The 24508-nt window shown below is 45.7% G+C and overlaps 1 protein-coding gene across 8 annotated transcripts in view; it reads right to left on the bottom strand.

The window, feature by feature from the left end:
- Positions 1 to 9540, bottom strand: part of papolg (poly(A) polymerase gamma) — a 36718-nt gene extending 27178 nt beyond the window's left edge. For 5 of the 8 annotated variants that reach the window (XM_067989049.1, XM_067989048.1, XM_067989046.1 and 2 more), the window contains exons 1-6: positions 9351 to 9540; positions 8595 to 8657; positions 4136 to 4306; positions 3987 to 4053; positions 2927 to 3008; positions 2697 to 2806 (exon numbers count right to left, since the gene is read on the bottom strand). In XM_067989049.1, coding sequence (XP_067845150.1) covers positions 2697 to 2806; positions 2927 to 3008; positions 3987 to 4053; positions 4136 to 4306; positions 8595 to 8657; positions 9351 to 9367 — 510 coding nt within the window. In that variant the 5' untranslated portion in view covers positions 9368 to 9540. The remainder of the gene's footprint in view (positions 1 to 2696; positions 2807 to 2926; positions 3009 to 3986; positions 4054 to 4135; positions 4307 to 8594; positions 8658 to 9350) is intronic. The other 3 variants (XM_067989050.1, XM_067989051.1, XM_067989052.1) reach the window with 3 other exon arrangements.
- Between the last annotated feature and the right edge of the window lie 14968 nt (positions 9541 to 24508).

Genomic DNA, 24508 nt, shown 5'->3' with positions numbered 1-24508 from the left:
TTCTTACAGAATGTCATTCATTAGCCAAAACGCTGCAGAAGTAAATGAATACAAAAACTCTCATCACTTTTAAACCCAAATCACTTTTAAAAAATACACCAATGTTTCTCCCAATGGCCTAGTGCATAAAGGCCCATATATAAGCCACACAGACCAATATATCCCAAGGTTTAAACTCTGGTCTTTTAATGTATTTCCTAGATTACAACAGAGACTACACTTAGAAAAAAAATTACCTAGATGGCTGTAAAGCGCTTTGGGGTGGCCTGAGGTCATGAAAGGTACTACATAAATGAAATTTCTTCCTTTTTTTGGTCTGTGCAACATAAGCTGAACTCAGCTGAGGCAGTAGAAGGAGCACTACAATTAGACTTAGCACCCTTGGGTTGGAGCTTGACTGCTATTCAGTGACTGCTGCTGGAAAGTACACATAGGTGGTAAGGTCAAGATTGGGCTTGACTGCAAAGCTCCCTATATTGAAACAGCATAACAAGACACTCATTCGAGGCTCACAAAAGAATGACCACTTCAACAAAGTACCAGAGAGCTGGTGGTTCCAGGGGGCTTCTTTCCCCCATAGAAAACTCAGTGCGCCTTCAGGAAAGAAAGAAAACTGGCTAAAAAAAAATCAATGCAATACAGCAAGCATACAGATCTCTAGCAATAATTATAAAGCTTAAACAGCATTTGCAAACTTCTTTCTAAGCTAAGATGTAAAAACGTAGAATGTGACAGCTAAAAGAAAGCAGGTCAGTACGTTGAGAATTATTTAAATATTGTTCCTAGGAACACAAGTTCTCCTCCTGCTCCCACTTGTACACAACTCATTTGTTTTCTTTACATTCCAATTCTGCCAGTCTCTCTTTTCCATACTCTGCCACAGTCTTACTTCAACCAAGAGACTTTACTCTGGGCGAGAGACTGACTCAGAATATGAACTGGCAAAACTGGGTCCCCGTTATCATCACTACCGTTTTTGAAACTTTTCATATGGTTGCGAGAAATCAACTAGCATTTTATATTTAAAAAAGCAGCATGCAAACATATTCAAAGAGTCTTGTTAGAGAAACACAAATTTCCCTTGACTTTAGCTCAGAGAAATCCTATTCATTTGTTATTTTGACTAGCAGATCTCCCCATCACATTTCTCATGGTTAGAAGCAATATGGGTTGGGGGGGGGGGGATAAAGTTTTAGAATCTCAGTAGATGGCCACAGACAGAACACTAACAACATCCCTATGAAGGGCGAAAAGAGGGCCCAACAGACGATGGAGAGTAGGTAGTGCACACAATAGGCGTACAAATTTGCTGCAGCAAAAGGAAAGTGGCTGCAGTGACAGTGAGTACACCAAGGGCCAGTAAACTGTCCCAGCCACAACACGGTCACCGATAGCAGCTTCAAAAAAGGAGCAAAATTAAGTCCCTGGCTTAAAAGGAGGATTTTTAATTTAATGCAATGGGGACAGGGAGCCAATGTAAGTCAGTGAGAATGTAGATGTTCAGGACAGGATATGGACAGCTGAGTTTTGGATAATTTAAGAGTTTACGCAGGGTGGAACGAGGGGTTAGTGAGGAGGATATTGAAATAATCAAGGTTAAAAGTATGGATAAGGATTGTAGCAGTTGAGGGAGGGATGGAAGTGGGCAATTTTGCAGAGGTTGAATAAGCAGTCTTAAACATGTGATTTGAAGCTGAGTTCTGGGTAAGACAGGACATTGAGGTTTTGCATGGTCTATCCAGCCTGAGCAAGTAACTGGAAATCAGGACGAAGTTAACAAGGGAAGGAAGTTCATGGCAGAGGCAAAAAAGCATTGCTGTGGTCTTTCTGACACTCAGCTCGAGGAAGTTGTGACTCATCCACAATTTCATGCTGGACTAGCATTAAACCTGCACTAAGATGGTCATGGGGTCAAGAGATGGTGGAGGCGTGGAGCTGGGCACCATCAACATACATATAGAAGCCGACTCTGCACCCGATGTCAGAGCAGGCGGAAGAAGAGAGCAACATGTAAATGAAGAGGAGAGGACAAAGGATAGACCCTTGGAAGTGTTTGGAAATGACTGGAGGGGCAGGAAAAGATGACGTTGCTGGAGATGGTTATGTTTGGATGGATAGGAGTTGCACCACGCAAGAGCAGTGCCATGGAGATGGACAATGGAGAAAAGATGGCGTGATCATCTGGGTCAAATACCATGAAGGAATAATGCAGAGGTCATTTGTGGGATTCAAACAGGGAATGTTAGAGATGGGCAAAGAAGGTGGGAGGCAACGATGTGTTCGAGAACCTTAGATAGATTAAAGATGGGCAGTAGTTGGAAATGACAGATGGGTCTGAGGAGGGGGTGAAGAAATGGTTTTGAAAAGGATAGAGAATGTGCTCAAGGAAAGAGATCCATTAAAAACACAGGGGATCATCTAGTTTTACGACAGAAACAAAACAGTTATCAACTTCAAGCCGTATAAAGAAATGTTAGTCAAAATAGTCACACCAAAAAGTCGAGGATACAAATCTGCTATCAGTGTTGAAAATTCAAAACATGAAGACTGAGCATTCAAACACACGCATGCCTATCATAGTTAAGCAGAAACAACACACAGCATGCAAATAATGTGTAAGATATCAATCTAATACCCTACAAGAAAGCAGTTTGGAAAGAGCTGGCTGAGTACAATATTTATATGAAATACATTACCCGCAGGTCCTTGATTCCTTCTTGTTGCTTTAGCTTTTCAAAGAAGGATTGAAAGAAATCACTCCTTTCTACATGGCGTGGAGCGACACATAGTGCATCAATATCAGCACCTGCAAGTTATTTGGGCACCACAGAAAGTGCCAACATTTTTCAAGTCAGTAAGTTTGACAATGACATTTTAAAAAAGTTTGTACTATTACAATAATTAGAAAAATCTAATTCAAGCATACCTTTCGTATGCACTCCTAGTCTGTATGAGCCAAACGTAAATATTTTTCCACCAACATTTGCTATAACTGACAGTGGAAGATTCTGAGAATAAAAATTGGAACCAGTTAACATAAGAACTGCTATACTTTGCTTCATTCTCAGTAGAGGAAATCAGGCATTTTAATCCTCATCCCACTTGGCAAAAGAAAAATGGTCACATTCAATAACCAAATATCCTTTAGTGCTGTGTTCAGATATATCTGTATCCATGAAAATGTGTATACATTTAAGTGATTCTTAAAGACTACAGGAGTCTTTCTGCACCAAACACAATTTTTAAAAAAATTGTTAAGTTCCACAAGTTTCTCCATTCTACTTTAGAATAACCTATATTAGAAATTTACACTCAATTTGGAGCATAAATACATTAACCTTTTAAAAAATGTAAGTCACAATAGAAGCCCATTAATAAAAAAGTTGATTAAGCTAAACATTCTTAATTATCCAAATGATCCCATTAAACAAGCCCGGCAGAATGCACAAGCTGCTACTTAATTGTTCCCCATATAAAAAAATGACCACTATCCATTTATTCAGACAAATTAAGTCTAGGGTAAACAAGCATCATCTCTCAAAACTACTTTAATCAAATATCTAAAGTTTAGCTTGCATCCAATTGTGCAGAAAATAAAGCATTTAATTTACTCTTGGTAAATGTTTCTGTGGAAGCAGCTGCTAAAAACTATCAAAGCCAAAATCAGCTTCCATCACAAGAACCCGAATTGCTACTTTGGAGTGCAAACTCCCCACTCATTTTGTGATAACTGTTTACAGTTGGTTGTACTTGTATCAATTTTTTTTTAAAGTGGGAGAGCATTTAAAAGCATTACAAAAGTAAAATATTGCAGATGCTGAAAAACTAAAACAAAAATACAACAGCATTAGCTACGACACTGGGCAGAGGATTTCCTTGAAAATACTGAAGTACTATTACAATACTAGTAACATATCCACCTATGCACACATCAACATTTTAAAGTTATTTAAATATTTCAGTTTAAGCAACACAAGTCGTTTTACCTTTGTTTCGCTGATTTCTGCTATCCATTCTTTAACCAAATTGTTCAATTTACCCAAAACAACTAATCTGAAACATTAAAAGAAACCATTAAAATTGTTCAACAAGAAATCAAATGGTAAATAAAAAACTACTGCTACAATATTACCACCTGTGGTTTAATTCCTCTTCCTCTTCAAATACTCCAAATGGTTTCAAGGCTTCAATCAACTTCTGAGTAGAAATATCATCTACATCTTTGGGATAGGCAAGGCTAATTGGAGAAGTGATCCCATAATGCTTCTGAGACTGCTGAGGCTGGGGCCCCAGCATAACACTGTTGCTGTAACAGGAAGTAAAATACCATTACGTATTGTACTGTAATCTCAACACAACTCAAATTGAAAGTATGTTGAAAGCAGCAACGGACTGAAAACCTTAGTCAATATGGGAAAAAGTAACTTAGTTGCACAATGATATTCAGTGCTTATTATAAACTCAGTGTAGCTTAAATTTCTGAAAGACTGACTTCATTGCTCTGAAGTCTTTGCCAAAGGTTGATGGACTGCCTCTAAATGGAGTCCTACCAATTTCACAGACATTTACTTATAAAATAAAAACAAAATTGTGACTACTGCAAAAACTGAAGATAACTCAAGTGCTAGACTTATTTAAAAATGCTCAAGAAACTTCTACTGACATCCCTCATTCCCATTTATGTGGCTTTTACAGTCACATGCTGCTCATATTTCATACTTGTGGCAGTGCTGTTTTTGACAAGCAGCATTCTCTCCCTATCTCCCCCTCCACTGTCAAGCATTTTGAATGCATCTAGCCAGTTTTCTCAATGGGAATGACATCTTTCAAGCCAAGTCATTACAATTTGGAGAGGCAGGGACTGATTAGGAACAGTCAGCATGGTTTTGAGAGAGGAAAATCATGTCTCACAAATTTGATTGAGTTTTTTGAAGGGGTAACCAAGAAGATAGATGAGGGCTGTGCAGTAGACGTGGTCTACATGGACTTTAGCAAAGCCTTTGACAAGGTACCGCATGGTAGGTTGTTACATAAGGTTAAATCTCACGGGATCCAAGGTGAGGTAGCCAATTGCTTACAAAATTGGATTGACGACAGAAGACAGAGGGTGGCTGTAGAGGGTTGTTTTTCAAACTGGAGGCCTGTGACCAGCGGTGTGCCTCAGGGATCGGTGCTGGGTCCGCTGTTATTTGTTATTTATATTAATGATTTGGATGAGAATTTAGGAGGCATGGTTAGTAAGTTTGCAGATGACACCAAGATTGGTGGCATTGTGGACAGTGAAGAAGGTTATCTAGGATTGCAACGGGATATTGATAAATTGGGCCAGTGGGCCGATGAATGGCAGATGGTATTTAATTTAGATAAATGTGAGGTGATGCATTTTGGTAGATCGAATTGGGCCAGGACCTACTCCGTTAATGGTAGGGCGTTGGGGAGAGTTATAGAACAAAGAGATCTAGGAGTACAGGTTCATAGCTCCTTGAAAGTGGAGTCACAGTTGGATAGGGTGGTGAAGAAGGCATTCAGCATGCTTGGTTTCATTGGTCAGAACATTGAATACAGGAGTTGGGATGTCTTGTTGAAGTTGTACAAGACATTAGTAAGGCCACACTTGGAATACTGTGTACAGTTCTGGTCACCCTATTATAGAAAGGATATTATTAAACTAGAGAGTGCAGAAAAGATTTACTAGGATGCTACCGGGACTTGATGGTTCGACTTATAGGGAGAGGTTGGATAGACTGAGACTTCTTTCCCCGGAGAGTAGGAGGTTTAGAGGTGATCTTATAGAAGTCTATAAAATAATGAGGGGCATAGATAAGGTAGATAGTCAAAATCTTTTCCCAAAGGTAGGGGAGTCTATAACGAGGGGGCATAGATTTAAGGTGAGAGGGGAGAGATACAAAAGGGTCCAGAGGGGCAATTTTTTCACTCAAAGGGTGGTCAGTGTCTGGAACGAGCTGCCAGAGGCAGTAGTAGAGGCGGGTACAATGTTGTCTTTTAAAAAGTATTTGGACAGTTACATGGGTAAGATGGGTATAGAGGGATACGGGCCAAGTGCAGGCAATTGGGACTAGCTTAGTGGTATAAACTGGGCGACATGGACATGTTGGGCCAAAGGGCCTGTTTCCATGTTGTAAATTTCTATAATTAACAATACACATTGGATAAAAGATTTCTTCTTGGGTCCCAGTGGATAGTTTCTCACCATGTTTAAACAAACTCCTTAAAATAAGGCATTTACTGTAACACTAATACTAAGCTTTGATAATGCTCAGACAGTGTTACCCTACATAGAGCTAGAGGTAGCAATCCCACAGATTCTGGGTACAGCAGTGCTTGACCACAAGGTGAAGAATACCCAGAGATTCTCCACTGATGTTCATGGACTGCATTCCAGAATTTGCCAATCCTCATGTTCTTGTCCTTGGTGAATGAACTGAGGAATGAGACAACACGACAGTCATCAGATTCAGCGGCTTAATAAGTGCTACCTCCAACATTTAAGGTGTAACATGCACAAGTGGCAGGACAAATCTACCAACTGTGACATCTTTTGAATGTGGCAAGACCACCATCTGCATTAAGACTATGCTAGTAAGGGTTCGGCTGCACTGGTTGGGACAGGATATCCACATGGAAGACTCCAGAATACCAAAGAAGGATATGAGCTGCAACGGATTATGTGCAAGTATTGTGGCAGCTAAAGAGACAGAAGGGTATGCTCAAGCAGAACTTCAAGTTATGTATCACTGATGTTGGCAGTGAAGAAAATCGCATGATTGATTGTACGAGCTGGCAAGGAACAACATTTGGTAGCGTCAGTCAGTGCACTGATTTCCCCCCTCACCCCGAAAATGGACGGGGGTGGGGACGAGATCTGCCTGGGAATCTGAATCTAAGCTGGCTCCTTATGCAAGTGAACTGACACTGCAACTTTTTTTTTCAGCATAATTCAAGCACACCAAAACACATGACCAGTTCAGCACATTTAGAAAGCCAACGGGAGAGATTGTATTGGCAGATGCAAAACAAAAGACCTACCAAAAAGTGAGCTTCTATTGCCATTGGACCCGGGGAGGGGGTCCACTTACATTAGTTAGTGCCACTGACTGCGCAAGACCTGCATTGTCAGGAATCAATGGCATTGGAGTATGGTAAAAGCACCATACAACCACAACTAATGCAAAACCAACTTTTAAACGTTACAAACCTGCTCAACTGCTTTTATGTTACATTAAGTTTAAGTCAGAAAAGTACATAAAAGGATAGTAAAATGTTTACTGCTGGAAAGGAATTGACTGTCAGTTAGAGCCTCAAACAAAACTCCGCACATGATCACATGCAAAGAGCTCAGTGCGCTGCTCTCCAAGCTCCAAGACAAAAACGGTCGTTATAGTATAATTAAGCACTGCCCACTCATGCCACTTCAAAAACAGGTATTGGATGTTAATCCTGCAGTATCACTGCAATCTAAAAGAATCTTACAAAGTAATAGTGCAAAGCTAGAGGGGGAAATGCATTTACCTGAACCGCTAAAGTCCCAAATGGTATAAATAGAATTAACTGCTTGGACGCTTTTTAGTGTCTTGGTCATTATTTAACCTGCCTTTCAGACTTTTAAGAACTGCACCTACAGTTAATTGTGTGCAGAAAACCCTCTCACCCCAAGCAGCATCACACATTGTAGGCAGGACTCTTTTACTTGTGTCACTACAGCAGAACTTTTGATAACAGTGCACAGAAATTCTTCATTAAAGTAGTAGATAGAAATAAGATGAGCACAGATGTCTATTGAAAGCAGAGTACTCCACTGGAAGAAACTCATCTTTTTCCAGCAATGGGCACTTGATTTTGGCTACATCTCCAATATATTCTACATTCAAAATGTTGGAACAGGGATAAATTTCAACTAAAAAAGGGAGGAAAAATTAAAAATTCAGATAACTAAAATGAAAACTGAAGCCACATTTTCTTCTGCTATGGTAGATAAATCCAGTTATGTTTTCACAAAAAATGAATACAAATTAATTTAACTAGACTAGCTGTCAACCAGCACATTTTAAAAGCAAATAAGTACTAGTAATAACATTACTATGGGGTAAAAATTATACTTATGCACTCCTGGCACACAAAAGCAGAAATGTACACTGGAATCCTGTGATTTTCCAACCATTAAAATTAAGAGCTGAAAAAAAAAATCACAGGTTGGGAGAGTACAATATGCACTCCCAACACATGTTGTGAGTGCAGAAGCAAACTTGTTACACCATAATTAGTTTCATTTGACTTATCAGAATATATTTCAAAGTTAAGCAAAAGAATTGCACAACATTATTTCTACTGATCTGAAACATATCACAAATCACTGGTGCCCATGACTTTAGATTTGGACATCATAAGTCAGCTATGCATTAGACTTCACTGTACATTTTTCTCCACAATGCTTTGTGCAAGTGTCTATATTAGCAGCAACAGACAATTTCTGGGCAGGTTTATGTCAAACATTCCAGAGAAGTTTCAGATTAAAAAAATATATTCTTCCTCCCTTAAACTATTGCTAATGCTTCCTGGAAATAAAGTATACTAACCCTGAATTTAGTAGCGCAGTCAAAGATTCGGGAGACAGAACTCCGCCACTGGACATCAAAAGTCTGTAGTTATAAAATTTGAAATAAAAGGTTTGATTTACCACGTAAACAAAATAGACGCGGTAAGTGTCGCTATTCAATCTGTAAAAACAAAGCCGGATACGTTTACAGATTTCTCCCCGACACAAAAGCACACATACAGTGTATTGCTTATTAATTCAAATGTGGTCAAAAGTTAAAAGATACTCTCCCAGAAATAATCAATACACTTACCGCTGGAAGCAGTAAGTAACGATGTTTTCAAAGCTGTATTAAAATTACTTTAAACACTTCACATGGACATTATCGTGTTCATTACATGGCTGATCATATAAAAGACGCCACACACCAATTTAACTAGGCTGAAATGCTGGCAACTGATAATACACTGAACAGCGTTCACTTTCTTATCTTGTGCGTATAGAGAAGGGAGAAAGAGGCCGAGGCCTAGTCAGATACAGCCTGGTTCCGCTTGCCCTGCAGAAGCCCCAAAACAGAAATGCGGAGAGGCCCGGTTTCCAAAGGAATGTGCAGATACCACACGGGCTGGTCGCCCATTGAGGAGCCGGGCCCACGATAAAAAGGGGAGAAGAACCTGGGACCAAGGCCTCTGACTTTCTAGGAATATCTCTGTCGGCAGCTCAATGATAGAGCGAGTGAGGGGCTTCTTAACAGCCGGAAATCCACGCGCGCTGCACCTACAGAGCTGTCACTTACGCTGACATTTCTTTCATCTCCTCGCGGCAGACAGCTACCCTTCCGCGTTTAGTGACTTCTTCTTCTATCCTTTTCGAGATCCAGCCCTGTAACTATTTCAGCGCCGCCCCTCAAATCTCATAAATACCGACCCACCGCCAACATGGCGGCCGAGCAGCCCTCTCCGCCCCGGCATGCACCGCGCCACGCCACGCCTTCCTTGCCGCTTCTCGCGACATTCCCGGAGTGACGACAGACACAGGACCGCGCATGCGCATTGCTGGTCACCAACCGCCCTCGCTTCCCGTTCACTAAAAGCGTGGACCGGAGGCCGAGCTCAACGGGGGAGATCTGGACAGCAAAGCCCGGAGGAAGGAGAGAAGTAGGGGGATGCGTGGGAAACAGAAGCAGAATTGGGGAGAGGCAGCAGCGGAAGAGGGGAGCAGCAGGGGGAGCGTGGAGGGAGCAGAGCTGGGGGTTGGGGAGAGAATGTGATCCAGATCAAAGTGGGGTGGGTGGGTGGGGGTGAGAGAGGGAGAACGTGGTCCAGACGGGGAAATGGATCACATTCTCCCCCCATTCGACCTGGATCACATTCTCCCCCCATTCGACCTGGATCACATTCTCCCCCCATTCGACCTGGATCACATTCTCCCCCCATTCGACCTGGATCACATTCTCCCCCCATTCGACCTGGATCACATTCTCCCCCCATTCGACCTGGATCACATTCTCCCCCCATTCGACCTGGATCACATTCTCCCCCCATTCGACCTGGATCACATTCTCCCCCCATTCGACCTGGATCACATTCTCCCCCCATTCGACCTGGATCACATTCTCCCCCCATTCGACCTGGATCACATTCTCCCCCCATTCGACCTGGATCACATTCTCCCCCCGCATTAGACCTGGATCACATTCTCCCCCCATTCGACCTGGATCACATTCTCCCCCCATTCGACCTGGATCACATTCTCCCTCCATTCGACCTGGATCACATTCTCCCCCCATTCGACCTGGATCACATTCTCCCCCCATTCGACCTGGATCACATTCTCCCCCCATTAGACCTGGATCACATTCTCCCTCCATTCGACCTGGATCACATTCTCCCCCCGCATTAGACCTGGATCACATTCTCCCCCCATTCGACCTGGATCACATTCTCCCCCCATTCGACCTGGATCACATTCTCCCTCCATTCGACCTGGATCACATTCTCCCCCCATTCGACCTGGATCACATTCTCCCCCCATTCGACCTGGATCACATTCTCCCCCCGCATTAGACCTGGATCACATTCTCCCCCCATTCGACCTGGATCACATTCTCCCCCCATTCGACCTGGATCACATTCTCCCCCCGCATTAGACCTGGATCACGTTGTTGAGTATCAACGGCAGCAAGTTGATTTCTCGGAAAGCCCGGAGCATTCGTGGCAAGTGCAGTCATTGGACACAGTGTCACTATTCACATTGTAATGTAAAAGGTGAACCACCGCCCCCCCCCCACTTTCTACCGAATAGTTTTTTTTTATTCGTTCATGGGATGTGGGCGTCACTGGCAAAGCCAGCATTTATTGCCCATCCCTAATTGCCCTTGAGAAGGTGGTGGTGAGCTGCCTTCTTGAACTGCTGCAGTCCGTGTGGTGAAGGTTCTCCCACAGTGCTGTTAGGAAGGGAGTTCCAGGATTTTGACCCATTGACGATGAAGGAACGGCGATATATTTCCAAGTCGGGATGTTGTGTGACTTGGAGGGGAACGTGCAGGCGGTGTTGTTCCCATGTGCCTGCTGCCCTTGTCCTTCTAGGTGGTAGAGATCGAGGGTTTGGGAGGTGCTGTCGAAGAAGCCTTGGTGAGTTGCTGCAGTGTATCCTGTGGATGGTACACACTGCAGCCACTGTGCGCCGGTGGTGGACGGAGTGAATGTTTAGGGTGGTGGATGGGGTGCCAATCAAGTGGGCTGCTTTATCTTGGATGGTGTCGAGCAACTTGAGTGTTGTTGGAGCTGCACTCATCCAAGCAAGTGGAGAGTATTCCATCACACTCCTGACTTGTGCCTTGTAGATGGTGGAAAGGCTTTGGGGAGTCAGGAGGTGAGTCACTCGCCGCAGAATACCCAGCCTCTGACCTGCTCTTGTAGCCACAGTATTTATATGGCTGGTCCAGTTAAGTTTCTGGTCAGTGGTGACCCCCAGGATGTTGATGATTGAGGATTTGGCGATGGTAATGCCGTTGAATGTCAAGGGGAGGTGGTTAGACTCTCTCTTGTTGGAGATGGTCATTGCCTGGCACTTGTCTGGCGTGATTGTTACTTGTCACTTATGTTGTCCAGGTCTTGCTGCATGCGAGCTTGGACTGCTTCATTATTTGAGGGGTTGCGAATGGAACTGAACACTGTGCAATCATCAGCGAACATCCCCATTTCTGACCTTATGATGGAGGGAAGGTCATTGATGAAGCAGCTGAAGATGGTTGGGCCTAGGACACTGCCCTGAGGAACTCCTGCAGCAATGTCCTGGGGCTGAGATGATTGGCCTCCAACAACCACTACCATCTTCCTTTGTGCTAGGTATGACTCCAGCCAGTGTAGAGTTTTCCCCCTGATTCCCATTGACTTCAATTTTACTAGAGCTCCTTGGTGCCACACTTGGTCAAATGCTGCCTTGATGTCAAGGGCAGTCACTCTCACCTCACCTCTGGAATTCAGCGCTTATGTCCATGTTTGGACCAAGGCTGTAATGAAGTCTGGAGCCGAGTGGTCCTGGTGGAACCCAAACTGAGCATCGGTGAGCAGGTAGCACTGCCGCTTGGTAGCACTGTCGACAACACCTTCCATCACTTTGCTGATGATTGAGAGTAGACTGATGGGGCGGTAATTGGCCGGATTGGATTTGTCCTGCTTTTTGTGGACAGGACATACCTGGGCAATTTTCCACATTGTCGGGTAGATGCCAGTGTTGTAGCTGTACTGGAACAGCTTGGCTAGTTCTGGAGCACAAGTCTTCAGCACTACAGCCGGGATGTTGTCGGGGCCCATAGCCTTTGCTGTATCCAGTGCACTCAGCCGTTTCTTGATATCACGTGGAGTGAATTGAATTGGCTGAAGACTGGCTTCTGTGATGGGGATATCGGGAGGAGGCCGAGATGGATCATCCACTCGGCACTTCTGGCTGAAGATGGTTGCAAACGCTTCAGCCTTGTCTTTTGCACTCACGTGCTGGACTCCGCCATCATTGAGGATGGGGATGCTTACAGAGCCTCCTCCTCCCGTTAGTTGTTTAATTGTCCACCACCGTTCAAGACTGGATGTGGCAGGACTGCAGAGCTTTGATCTGATCTGTTGGTTGTGGAATCGCTTAGCTCTGCCTATAGCATGTTGCTTCCGCTGTTTAGCATGCATGTAGTCCTGAGTTGTAGCTTCACCTGGTTGGCACCTCATTTTTAGGTATGCCTGGTGCTGCTCCTAGCATGCTCTTCTGCACTCCTCATTGAACCAGGGTTGATCCCCTGGTTTGTTGGTAATGGTAGAGTGAGGAATATGCCAGGCCATGAGGTTACAGATTGTGCTGGAATACAATTCTGCTGCTGCAGATGGCCCACAGCACCTCATGGATGGCCAGTTTTGAGCTGCTCGATCTGTTCTGAATCTAGTCCATTTAGCACGGTGATAGTGCCACACAACACGTTGGATGGTGTCCTCAGTGTGAAGACGGGACTTCATCTCCACGAGGACTGTGCGCTTCCTCCCAGAGTGTTCAGTTTGACGGCGTTATTAGTGACAGTCATTCGTATTTCTGGTTTTCCATCGACACGTGACGTCCTCCTACGTATGCACTGGGCCACTCGATGACATCACTCTCAGAGCATGCTAAAAAGCTACGGTTCCGCTAGTGATGTCACTGCCGATGACATCACCCTCACCTGTTGTTGTTGAATGAAGTGTGCCTCATTAAACCAACCTTGCAGCTCAAATTATGTAAAATAGTCAATGCTGTAGATTTGTCAAATTCAGCCTCACACAGAAATAGCTACAGCTGCCGGCATGATCTTGCAGTGCTGGTTCATGGGGCCACATATTTGCTGAGTCACTTGCTGGGTTGGACTGGTGTGGAGTGTTTTCAGAGTCAAAGCGAGGTGGGAGGCAGCTCAATGCCTCGCTCCTCCAGCAGACGGGTGTTTTTACAGATCGTGCTGATAGCACTCGACAAGATCCCACATAAGAGATTGTTAATGAAAATGAGAGCACATGGAATTGCAGGCAACCTATTGGCATGCCCTCCACACCTGTCTCCGAACCTGGACATCAGTTTGTTGATGCTCCAAGCTAATTCCACCATATTTACATCAACCTTATCCCACCACGGAACATCTGACTTTAACTTTGGACTCCCTCCTATTGTCTCCTATCTATTCCATGTTTATTACCAGGTCCTTTCTACCCTAATCTTGCAATGTAATCAAGCCTATGTAACTTAAGTTTCCCTGTGTCCAGTCGTGTGCGTTTTGGCTGCTGCCTATCCCCTCTATTTCTCCTTTTTTCTTCTTTTCGCTTTACCCCTCCTAGGCCCCTCCTGTCGTCATGCCTCCTTTCATTTTTCCCCTCGAGTACTCTGCCCACCCCCCCCCCCCCAAATCCCTACCCCAACCCTTCAGCACCCCTCGACCTTTGTACTCTCCTGCCTCCAACCCACGCCTGACTCCCTCTTAGGTAAGCCTACAGCTTCCCTCTGTGCCTCTCTTGGCATCCTCTGAAGGATCCACCGAGGCACTTGTCGCTGCCTCCTTACGAGCAGCAACCCCAACTGCCCCATCCTACTCTCTCACTGACTTTCCCGCCCAGCACACCCTCAGGGGGCTAATCTTGCCAATCTTCTTCCCGTCCCACTCACCCCTCCCAGCGCTGACCCTGTCGACTCTGCCAGCAGATCAGATATAACTGCCCCTCTCCGCATCTCCTAACAGAATGTTCGTTCACTTGTGAACAAGGCCCTTGCTATCCATGAGCTTATTGTGGATGACTGCATCGACATCATGGCCTTGACGGAAACCTGGCTGACGGGTGATGAAACCTTCCCCCTTAATGAAGCCTCCCAACCTGGCTATATCTTCCACCACTTTCCCCGCTCAGCCCACCACGGTGGTGTAGTGGCCCTTATCACCAAATCACACCATGGAGTCTGTCCCTCTACTCCTCTGGCATCTTCTCCTCCTTTGAGCATATCATAGAATCGTAGATCTTTGTAAGAGCAATCCGGTTAGCCCAGTTCTCCCGTTCTTTCTCTGTAACCCTGCAAATTTTTTCCCTTCCAAGTAATTATCCAATTCTTTTTGAAAGCCACGATTGAATCTGCTTCCACCACTCTTTCAGGCAGTGCTTTCCAGATCATAACTACTCGCTGCGTTAAAAAAAACATTTCTTCATGTTGGCTTTGGTTCTTTTGTCAATTGCCTTAAATCTGTGCCCTCTGGTTCTCGACACTTCCACTAATGGGAACACTCTCTATTTACTTTATCTAAACCCTTCATGATTTTGAACACTTCTATCAAATCTCCTCTTAACCTCCACTGCTCTAAGGAGAACAACCCCAGCTTCTCCAGTCGATCCAGGTAACTGAAGTCCCTCATCCCTGGAACCATTCTAGTAAATCTTTTCTGCACTCTCTCTAAGGCCTTCACATCCTTCCTAAAGTGCAGTGCCCGGAATTGGACACAATACTCTAGCTGTGGCCGAGCAGTGTTTTATAAAGGTTCAACATAACTTCCTTGCTTTTGTACTCTATGCCTCTATTTATAAAGCCTAGGAAGCTTTTTTAACCGCTTTCGCAACCTGTCCTGCCACCATCAAAGATTTGTGTACATATACCTCCAGGTCTCTGATCCTGCACCCCCTTTAGAATTGTACCCTTCAGTTTATATTGCCTCTCCTTGTTCTTCCTGCCAAAATGTATCACTTCACACTTCTCTGCGTTAAATTTCAACTGCCTTGTGTCTGCCCATTCCACCCCTCATTCTATGTCCCCTTGAAGTCTATCACTATACACCTCACTGTACTACACTTCCAAGTTTTGTGTCATCTGCAAATTTTGAAATTGTGCCCTGTACATCCAAGTCCAAGTCATTAATATATGTCAAAAAAAGCAGTGGTCCTAGTACTGATACCACTGTATACCTTCCTCCAGTCCGAAAAACAACTGTTCACCATTACTCTCTGTTTCCGGTCACTTAGCCAATTTCGTATCCATGCTGCCATTGCCCCTTTTATTCCATGGGCTTCAATTTTGCTGACAAGTCTGTTATGTGGAACTTAATCAAATGCCTTTTGAAAGTCCATATAGACAACATCAACCGCATTGCCCTCATCAACCCTCTCTGTTACCTCATCAAAAAACTCAATTAGTTAGACACAATTGCCCTTAACAAATCCATGCTGGCTTTCCTTTATTAATCTGCACTTGTCCAAGTGACTATTAATTTTGTTCTGGATCATCGTTTCTAAAAGCTTCCCCACCACCGAGGTTAAATTGACTGGCCTGTACTTAGCGAGTTTATCCCTACACCCTTTTTTGAACAAGGGTGTAACATTTGCGATTCTCCAGTCCTCTGGCAACACCCACATATCTAAGGAGAATTGGAAGATTACGGCCAGCACCTCTGCAATTTCCTTCCTTACTTCCCTCAGCAACCTAGGATGCATCCCATCTGGACCGGGTGACTTATCTACTTCAAATACAGCCAGCCTTCCTAGTACCCCCTCTTCATTAATTTTTAGAGTATCCAGTATCTTAATTACCTCCTCTTTTACTGTGACTTTGGCAACATCTCCTTCCTTGGTAAAGACAGATGCAAAGTACTCGTATAGTACCTCGGCCATGCCTTCTGCCTCCATGTGTAGATCTCCTTTTTGGTCCCTAATCGGCCTCACCCCTCCTCCTACTACTCGTTTACTATTTCTATGCCTATAGAAGACTTTAGGATTCTCTTTTATGTTAGTCGCCAGTCTATTCTTATACTCTCTCTTTGCCCATGTTATTTCCTTTTTCACTTCTCTGTACTTTCTATATTCAGCCTGGTTCTCACTTGTATTATCAACCTGACATTTGTCATACGCCCTCTTTTTCTACTTCATCTTACTCTCTATCTCTTTCATCATCCAGGGAGCTCTGGTTTTGGTTGCCCTACCTTTCCCCCTTGTGGGGCTGTATGTACCTAGACTGTACCCGAACCATCTGCTCTTTAAAGGCCGCCCATTGTTCGATAACACATTTGCCTGCCAATCTTTGATTCCAATTTACCCGGGCCAGATCCATTCTCAACCCACTGAAATTGGCTCTCCTCCAATTGGCCCTCCTCCAATAAGTATTTTTACCCTAGATTGCTCCTCGTCATTTTCCATAACTAATCTAAACCTTATGATACTATGATCACTGCTCTGTAAATGTTCTCCCATGGACACTTGCTCCACTTGACCCACCTCATTCCCCAGAACGAGATCCAGCAATGCCTCTTTCCTCGTTGGGCCAGAAGGATACTGATCAAGAAAGTTCTCCTGAACACACTTCAGAAATTCCCCACTCCCTTTGCCCTTTGCCCTTTACACTATTACTATCCCAGCTTATATTAGGATAGTTGAAGTCTCCTATTATCACTACTCTATAGTTCTTGCACCTCCCTGCAAATTTACTCCTCTATATCCTTCCCACTAGTTGGTGGCCCATAGAATACACCCAGTAGTGTAATGACACCTCTATTGTTTCCTAACTCTAACCAAGTAGATTCTGTCTTTGACCCCTCAAGGATATCCTCCGTCTCCAGCACCGCAATATTCTCCTTGATCAGTACTGCCACCCCCACTCCTTTCTTTCCTTCCCTACCTTCCCTGAACATCTTGAATCCAGGAATATTTAGTACCCAATCCTGCCCTTTTTTGAGCCAGGTCTATGTTATCACCAGTACATCATATTCCCATGTGGCTATTTGCACCTGTAGCTCACCAACTTTATTTGCCACGCTTTGTGTGTTTACACACATGCACTGTAAACCTAGCTTAAACCTTCTTGTATTCTCTCTGTCTGATCCCACCTAATACTGTACAATTTCTTACTCTAGTGCTATCTGTCTCTGCCAATCCTCTGTGCACCTTGTTTCTCCTTTCTAATGCCAAATTCTGGTGCCCATCCTCCTGCCAAATTAGTTTAAACCCTCCCCCACAGCACTAGTGAACCTTCCTGTGAGGACATTGGTCCCAACTCTTTTGAGGTGTAACCTGTTCATCTTGAACAGGTCCCTTCTGCCCCAGAACTGGCCTCAATGCCCCAAGAATCTGAAGCCCTCCCTCTTGCACCATATCTCTAGCCACACGTTAACCTGCCTTATCTTCCTATTCCTATACTTACTAGCGCGTGGCACTGGGAGTAACCCAGAGATTACTACCTTTGAGGTCCCGCTTTTTAACTTCCTCCCTAGCTCCTGACCGCAGGACCTCATCCCCTTTCTTATGTTGTTAGTACACACATAGACCACAACTTCTGGCTGTTCTCCTTTCCCCGCAGAATGCTCTGCACTCTCTCCGTGATGTCCTTTACCCTGGCACCAGGGAGGCAACACACCATGCGGGACTCACGTCAATGGTCATAGAAACGCCTGTCTGTCCCCGACTATCGAATCCCCTATGACGACTGCATTTCTGCACTTCACTATGCCCCCCCGTGCAGTCCTTTGCCCCATGGTGCCATGCTCAGGACCGCACTCCTCCGTGGTGTTGTCACCCTCACTGGTATTCAATGCTGAATACTGGTTTGAGAATGCCACACACCCAGAAGATTCCTGCACTGCCTGCCTCTTCTTACCCTTTTGGATTGCCACCCACTTGCTATCCTGAACATTCTGTGGCTGCGGGGTGGCCACCTCCTGGAACGTACGATCCAGGAAACCTTCAGCCTCTCTTATGCTTTGCAGTGACTTCAGCCGCCCCTCAAGCTCAAACCCTCAGCTTGAGCTTGAACAACTGGAGGCATTTCCTACATATGTGGCCCGCCAGGATCCATGAAGTGTCCTGAAGTTCCCACACGGCACAGGAATTGCAGGCAATGGGTCTCAGCTGCCCATCCATTATATCACCTTGGTGAGCATCTCACCTTGTTCCACCCCTCTCACTTTTCCTTTAAAATACTCATTCTCTACCGCCCACCCAAGTACCACACCAAGTTTCTTACCAAAATGTCTTCACTGTTTTCCTCCCTCAACCTCTGCACGAGCGACTTCTCATCCTCGGGACTTCAAACTCCATCTCAACTCATCATGCTGTCTCTCCTCTGAATTCACCGCCTTCCTATCCTCCCTTAATCTCTCCCTCCACATAAACTCCCCTACCCATATTCACGGCCACCCCCTTGGCCTTGCCATCTCATGTGATCTCTACTCCCATCGTGTCAATCGTGGATAAGGCCATCTCTGATAACTTCCTTGTATCCCTCTCCACCCTCACCCCCCTCCCAAACCCACTTCCTTCTGTGTCCGCCCCAGGAAAGAAAGCTCCCTCAAGTAACTCACAACGGCACTTTCAAATTCCCAGTTGTCTTGCCTTCGGCCCTCCATTCACCACGACATTTCTGCAGCTAGCAGTCTTCTCAGTCACACCCGCACCTCTACTTTGATGCCCTTGTACCCATTAAAACCATTACTCTCTCACAATGGTACGACCCTCATCTCCGCTCCCTTAAGTCCAAGGGACACAGACTTGAATGTTTATGGTGGACAACTGGTTTAGCCATTCGTCGCCAGATCTGGCTGGCTCACATAAAGCACTATCAGGTCCTACTCTCCTCTGCCAAAACTGGTCACTATTCCAGGTTCATCCTGGAATGCAAAGATAAACCCCGGCTTCTCTTCACTACAAATCATCTCCTTAAACCCCTTTCCCCTGCCTCCTCCACCCTCACCTCCAACAACAAATGCAAGGAGCTCATGTACTACTCTGAGACCATCCATTTAGCTGCCTTGCCACTTCCCTCCCTTCCCATAGCCACCAACCCTATGGTTCCCCCCTACCCTAGCCATGAACTTGCATCTTTCTCTAGTTTCTCTCCTATCTCCCCTTGTGCCCTCTCCGAGCACATCCTGTCCATGAGACCCACCTTCTGCTCCCTCAGTCCTATTCCCACCAAACTGCTGACTACCCAACTTCCCTTCCTGGCCCCCATGTTAGCTGATATTTTTAATAGTTCCCTCTCCTCAGGTACTGTCCCCCTCCCCTTTAAATCTACCGTCATCACCCCGCTCCTCAATAACTCATCCTTGATCCCTCTATCTTTGCAAACTACCGCCCCATCTCCAACCTCCCTTTCCTCTCCAAAGTCCTTGAAGGTGTTGTCACCTCCCAAATCCATGACCTTCTTTCCCGCATGTTTGAATCCCTCCAATTAGGTTTCTGCCCCTGCCTCAGTACTGAAACGGCCCTTATCAAAGCCACAAGTGCCATCCCATGTGACTGTGACCATGGTAAACTATCCCTCCTCATCCTTCTCGAACTGTCTGCAGCCTTTGACATGGTTGACCACACCATCTCCTCCAATGCCTCACCTCTGTCATCCAGCTGGGTGGGACTGCCCTCACCTGGTTGCCTCCTTATCTATCTTGTCATAGCCAAGGAACCACTGCAATAGCTTCTCTTCCCACTTCCGCACTGTTACCTCTGGAGTCCCCCAAGGAGCTATCCTTGGCCCCCTCCTATTTCTCATTTGCATGCTGCCCCGTGGTGACATCATCCAAAAACACAACATAAGCTGACAACACCCAGCTCTACCTCACCACCACCCCCTCGACCCCTCCAATGTCTCTGATTTGTCACACTGCTTGTCCAACATCCAGTCTTGGATGAGCAAAAATTTCCTCCAAATAAATATTGAGACGACTGAAGCCATCGTCTTCGGTCCCCGCCATGAACTCTATTCCTAGCCACTGACTACATCCCTCCCCCTGGCCACTGTCTGAGGCTGAACCAGACCGTTTGCAACCTTGGCATCCTATTTGACCCTGAGATGAGCTTCCGACCACATATCCTCACCATCACCAAGACTGCCTAATTCCACCTCCTTAACATCGGCTGTCTCTGCCCCTGCCTCAGCTCCTTTGCTGCTGAAACCCTCATCTATGCCTTTGTTATGTTTAGACTTGACTATTCCAATGCTCTCCTGGCCGGCCTCCTATCTTCCACCCTCAATATACTTGAGCTGATCCAAAACTCTGCTGCCCCTATCCTAACTCGCACCAAGTCCGTTCCCCCTTCGTCCCTGTGCTCGCTGACCTACATTGGCTCCCAGTCCATCAACACCTTGATTTTAAAATTCTCATCCTCATGTTGAAATCCCTCCATGGCCTCCCCTTCTTATCTGAACTCGGTAGTGTCAGTGCTGTGCGTTCTCTGAACTTGGTGGTGTCAGCGTTGTGCGTTCTCTGAACTTGGTAGTTGTTAACCCTGTGCCTTGTCTGAACTCGGCAGTGTCAGCGCTGTGCGTTCTCTGAACTCGGCAGTGTCAGCGCTGTGCGTTCTCTGAACTCGGCAGTGTCAGCGCTGTGCGTTCTCTGAACTCGGCAGTGTCAGCGCTGTGCGTTCTCTGAACTCGGCAGTGTCAGCGCTGTGCGTTCTCTGAACTCGGCAGTGTCAGCACTGTGCCTTGTCTGAACTCTGTAGCCTGCCTGACAATGACTGCATCAAATTACACATTCCAGACAAAGGGTTGGGTGAGTACTCTCCTCCCATATCCTGTCGGTGGCAATAGCAGAATGTGTTACTGCCACCTTAGTGAGGGCAGTAGACGCAGCCATTGGATTCTGCGGAGTTCAGATAGTGAGATGTCCCTCCAGAATGCAATTGTTTGAGAAACAGGAGTCATTGTGAAGAATAGTATGGAAGGAGGGAGCTCGGGAAGCCTGTTGGGGGACAGAAAGAGACTCACAGGAGTGAGGAGCATAAGGGAAGGATTGATAGAAGAAAGAATGGCTGCCCCAACAGGATTCCTGAGCTCCCTCCTTCCATACTACTCTTCACAATGACTCCTTTTCCTCAAACAATTGCATTCTGGAGGGACATCTCACTATCTGAGCTTGCAGAATCCAACTCATTTCCTCTCATGAATATCATGTTGCATTGCCTTTATGTCCCGGCACACTCCCTCCGCTCTGTCCTAACCACCATGGTGGTGGTGTAGCACTCATCTCCCACCTACTCCCCTGGATGCTTCTCCACATTTGAAGATCCTAATCTCCTCTATCTCTCCCACTTTTCCTCCAAGATGCCCTCATCTACTGCCACCCCTACCCGCAGCAGCAAGTCACTTTCTTACCAAATTCTCCTCCCTGTTGTCCACCTTCAATCTCTGCACCAAGAGAATGTCCTCCTTTTTAATTTCAACTTTCACTTGAACTCATCTTTCACATTGCAACTAACTTCCTTGCCCCCATCCCCTGCCTCACCAAATGGACTTCCCTACACGCATACACAATCACCCACTTGACCTTGTCATCACATGTGGCCTTGATACTTCCAAGGTCTCCATAACCAACAGGGCTCTCTCTGATCACACTTCATCTTTCTTTTACATATTCCCCCATGATCCCATAACCTTTCGATCATCTTCTGTTACCCCTGGAAAAAACTACCTCGACTTGCTCACACAATATCACAGTTCAACCTTCTCGACTCTGGTCCTCCACTCGGGACAACATTGTTGCTTCCATTGATCTCCTCAACAACTGCTTCACCAGACCCTGGACATCTCCCATCCTTACCACTTATACTGGCACAACAACCATCTCTCTGTAAACTGAGTGACGAGACTCGTTAACCATTTGCAAATTGAGCTTTGATCACTTCCAGGCGACCATTGCTTCCTTACCACAGCCAAATACTTTTACTGCTTACTCTAAGATCATTCTGGAAACCAAGAATGTCTCCAAACTCCTCTTCAACAAACTGACTTCTCCGATCCACCTTCCACTGCATCCTCCATTTTCACCTCAGTCACCAAATGTAAAGAGTTCATGGACTTTTTCATATCTAAAATTATGGACATCCATTCTACTGCTTCAGCCCTCTCTAACTCTTTCTCCTCTTAGCCCTTCCCCTGCTCACTTCCCCTTGAGCACTCACCCTGCTTACTCCAAAATCTCCCCTTCATTTCCCTCCCCCCAACGTCAGTAAACATACCCCTTCCATGAAGCCTACTACTTATTTCTTGGAATTCTTCCCAGCCCAGCGTCTCATCAACCAAACTTCCCTTTTTCAGATCCGTGATCAATATCTTAATCAATCTCTCTGTAGTCTCTGGCTTGTCCCCTCATTTTTCATCATCACTCCTCAAAAATCTACTGTCCACCCCTGCATCATCTCTAATTACTACACACCTCCCAATGTTGTTGCCTCTGTTAAAATTCTGGAACACATCATTTCTCACAGCTACGTTCCCACCATTCTTACTACTTCCTGTTTGAAGCTTTCTAATCAGGCTTCATCCCTGCCCAAAGCACTGAAACCACATTAGTAAATGTCACTAATTACATCTTATATGACTGCCACCATGGCTCACTTTCCATCCTCATCCTTGATCTCTCTGCTACCTTTGACATTGCCAACCACTCCATCCTTATGAAACATCTGCCCTCCACACCCACCTTCTTGCACTGCACACTCCTAGTTGCATTCCTAAAGTGCCGTTAATGCGCTACATACGAGTTTCCTCGTTCTTTTTGGCAGTTTTCACGATCTGCCCACAAAGTCTATTTGCATAGAAGTGCCACTCACCTGGTGGTGCCATGCCCAGGAATTTCCTGCTTTTATACCACTACTGCACTCTGGAAAATTAGACCCATATAAAACAGGCACAGCTGCTCCCCCAGTCACCTGATTCAGGTGAAAGTCAAGAGTTCGAGTGCTTTGAAGAAACTCACAACTTCACTTGCTGATTTCTGGCTTAACAGATAGCTTTTCAACCCCTTTTTTTCCACAGTTTTGCTCACTGAGACTTGCACTTGATAGCCCCCCCCCACACCACCAGTGCTACAATCTCACCACACGCCCGATCCCTCCCCACATGCTCAGAATTACTCTGGAGAAGGTATGGCATTCCCCCTGGGCAAACTTATGGAGGAGAAGGAGGAACAGCAGCATGTGGAGGCGAGGAGAATAGGCAGCATGGCAGAAGACATTAGCAAGTGCCAGGGCCACCTCCCTCCAAATGGCAAGACTGACACTCCTGGATGGCTTGCTGCCTGGCACACCCAATAGTCTGTCCCCTCCTGTTTTCCACCTCTTCCAGGAGGGCATGCAGAACTTCCTGTGAAAAATTCACAACCATTTGACAAGATGCTGCCCTGTCATGGTGCCCCATGGACACAGTTGGCCTGTGACTGCTCATGGTTCTGGCAAGAGACACTTCAGATGCCTCATTGTTAAGCAGCTAGGGTTTCTATGCTTTGAATGAAGTTAGCAGTTACTCACATTGACATTCCAGAGTGCCTTCAGTTCACCTACAATATGCAAAGTAGGCTGAATCTGGAAACTTGTTTAGGTTGAGTACTTGTAATCTTGGGAGGTTGAACACCTGCCTCATCAGCCTGGACTAGGAGAGGGCCTTCGACAGAATATCCCACATGTACATGATGGACATGCTCTCCAAAATGGGGAGGGAATCCGCGATTGGATCCGAAAGCTCTACGTGAACAGTTGGGAATCAGAGAGCTTTCCGATCAGATCTGGAGTTAGGCAGGGCTGTCCTGTCTCTGGGGCCTTGTTCGTATGTTGTATTGAGCCATTTACCGCGTCCATCAGGAAGGACGCAGGTATCGGGGGTGACGATCCCAAGCAGCAGAGAGTCTCAGGTTAAGGCTTCCCTGTACGTGGATGCATCTTTTGCTCCGATCAGCAGTCAGTCCACAGACTTATGGGCATCTACGACTGCTTCGATCTGGCCTCGAGGGCCAGAGTGAACTGAAGTAAGAGCGAGGCCATATTCCTTGGCAGTTGGGAGACCCGATCCTTTGTCCCGTTCACCGTCAGGTCCGACTACCTAAAGGTGTTGGGGATCTGGTTCGTGGGGGCCCTTGGCCCGCACCAAAAACTGGGAGGAGCACGTCGCCAAGGCCAAACAAAAGCTTGGTATGTGGGTGAGGCGATCCCT

Source organism: Heptranchias perlo, chromosome 8 (genome assembly GCF_035084215.1).
Source record: "Heptranchias perlo isolate sHepPer1 chromosome 8, sHepPer1.hap1, whole genome shotgun sequence".
Classification (NCBI taxonomy): Eukaryota; Metazoa; Chordata; class Chondrichthyes; order Hexanchiformes; family Hexanchidae; genus Heptranchias; species Heptranchias perlo.
This window is presented reverse-complemented; position numbering and strand designations above follow the sequence as displayed.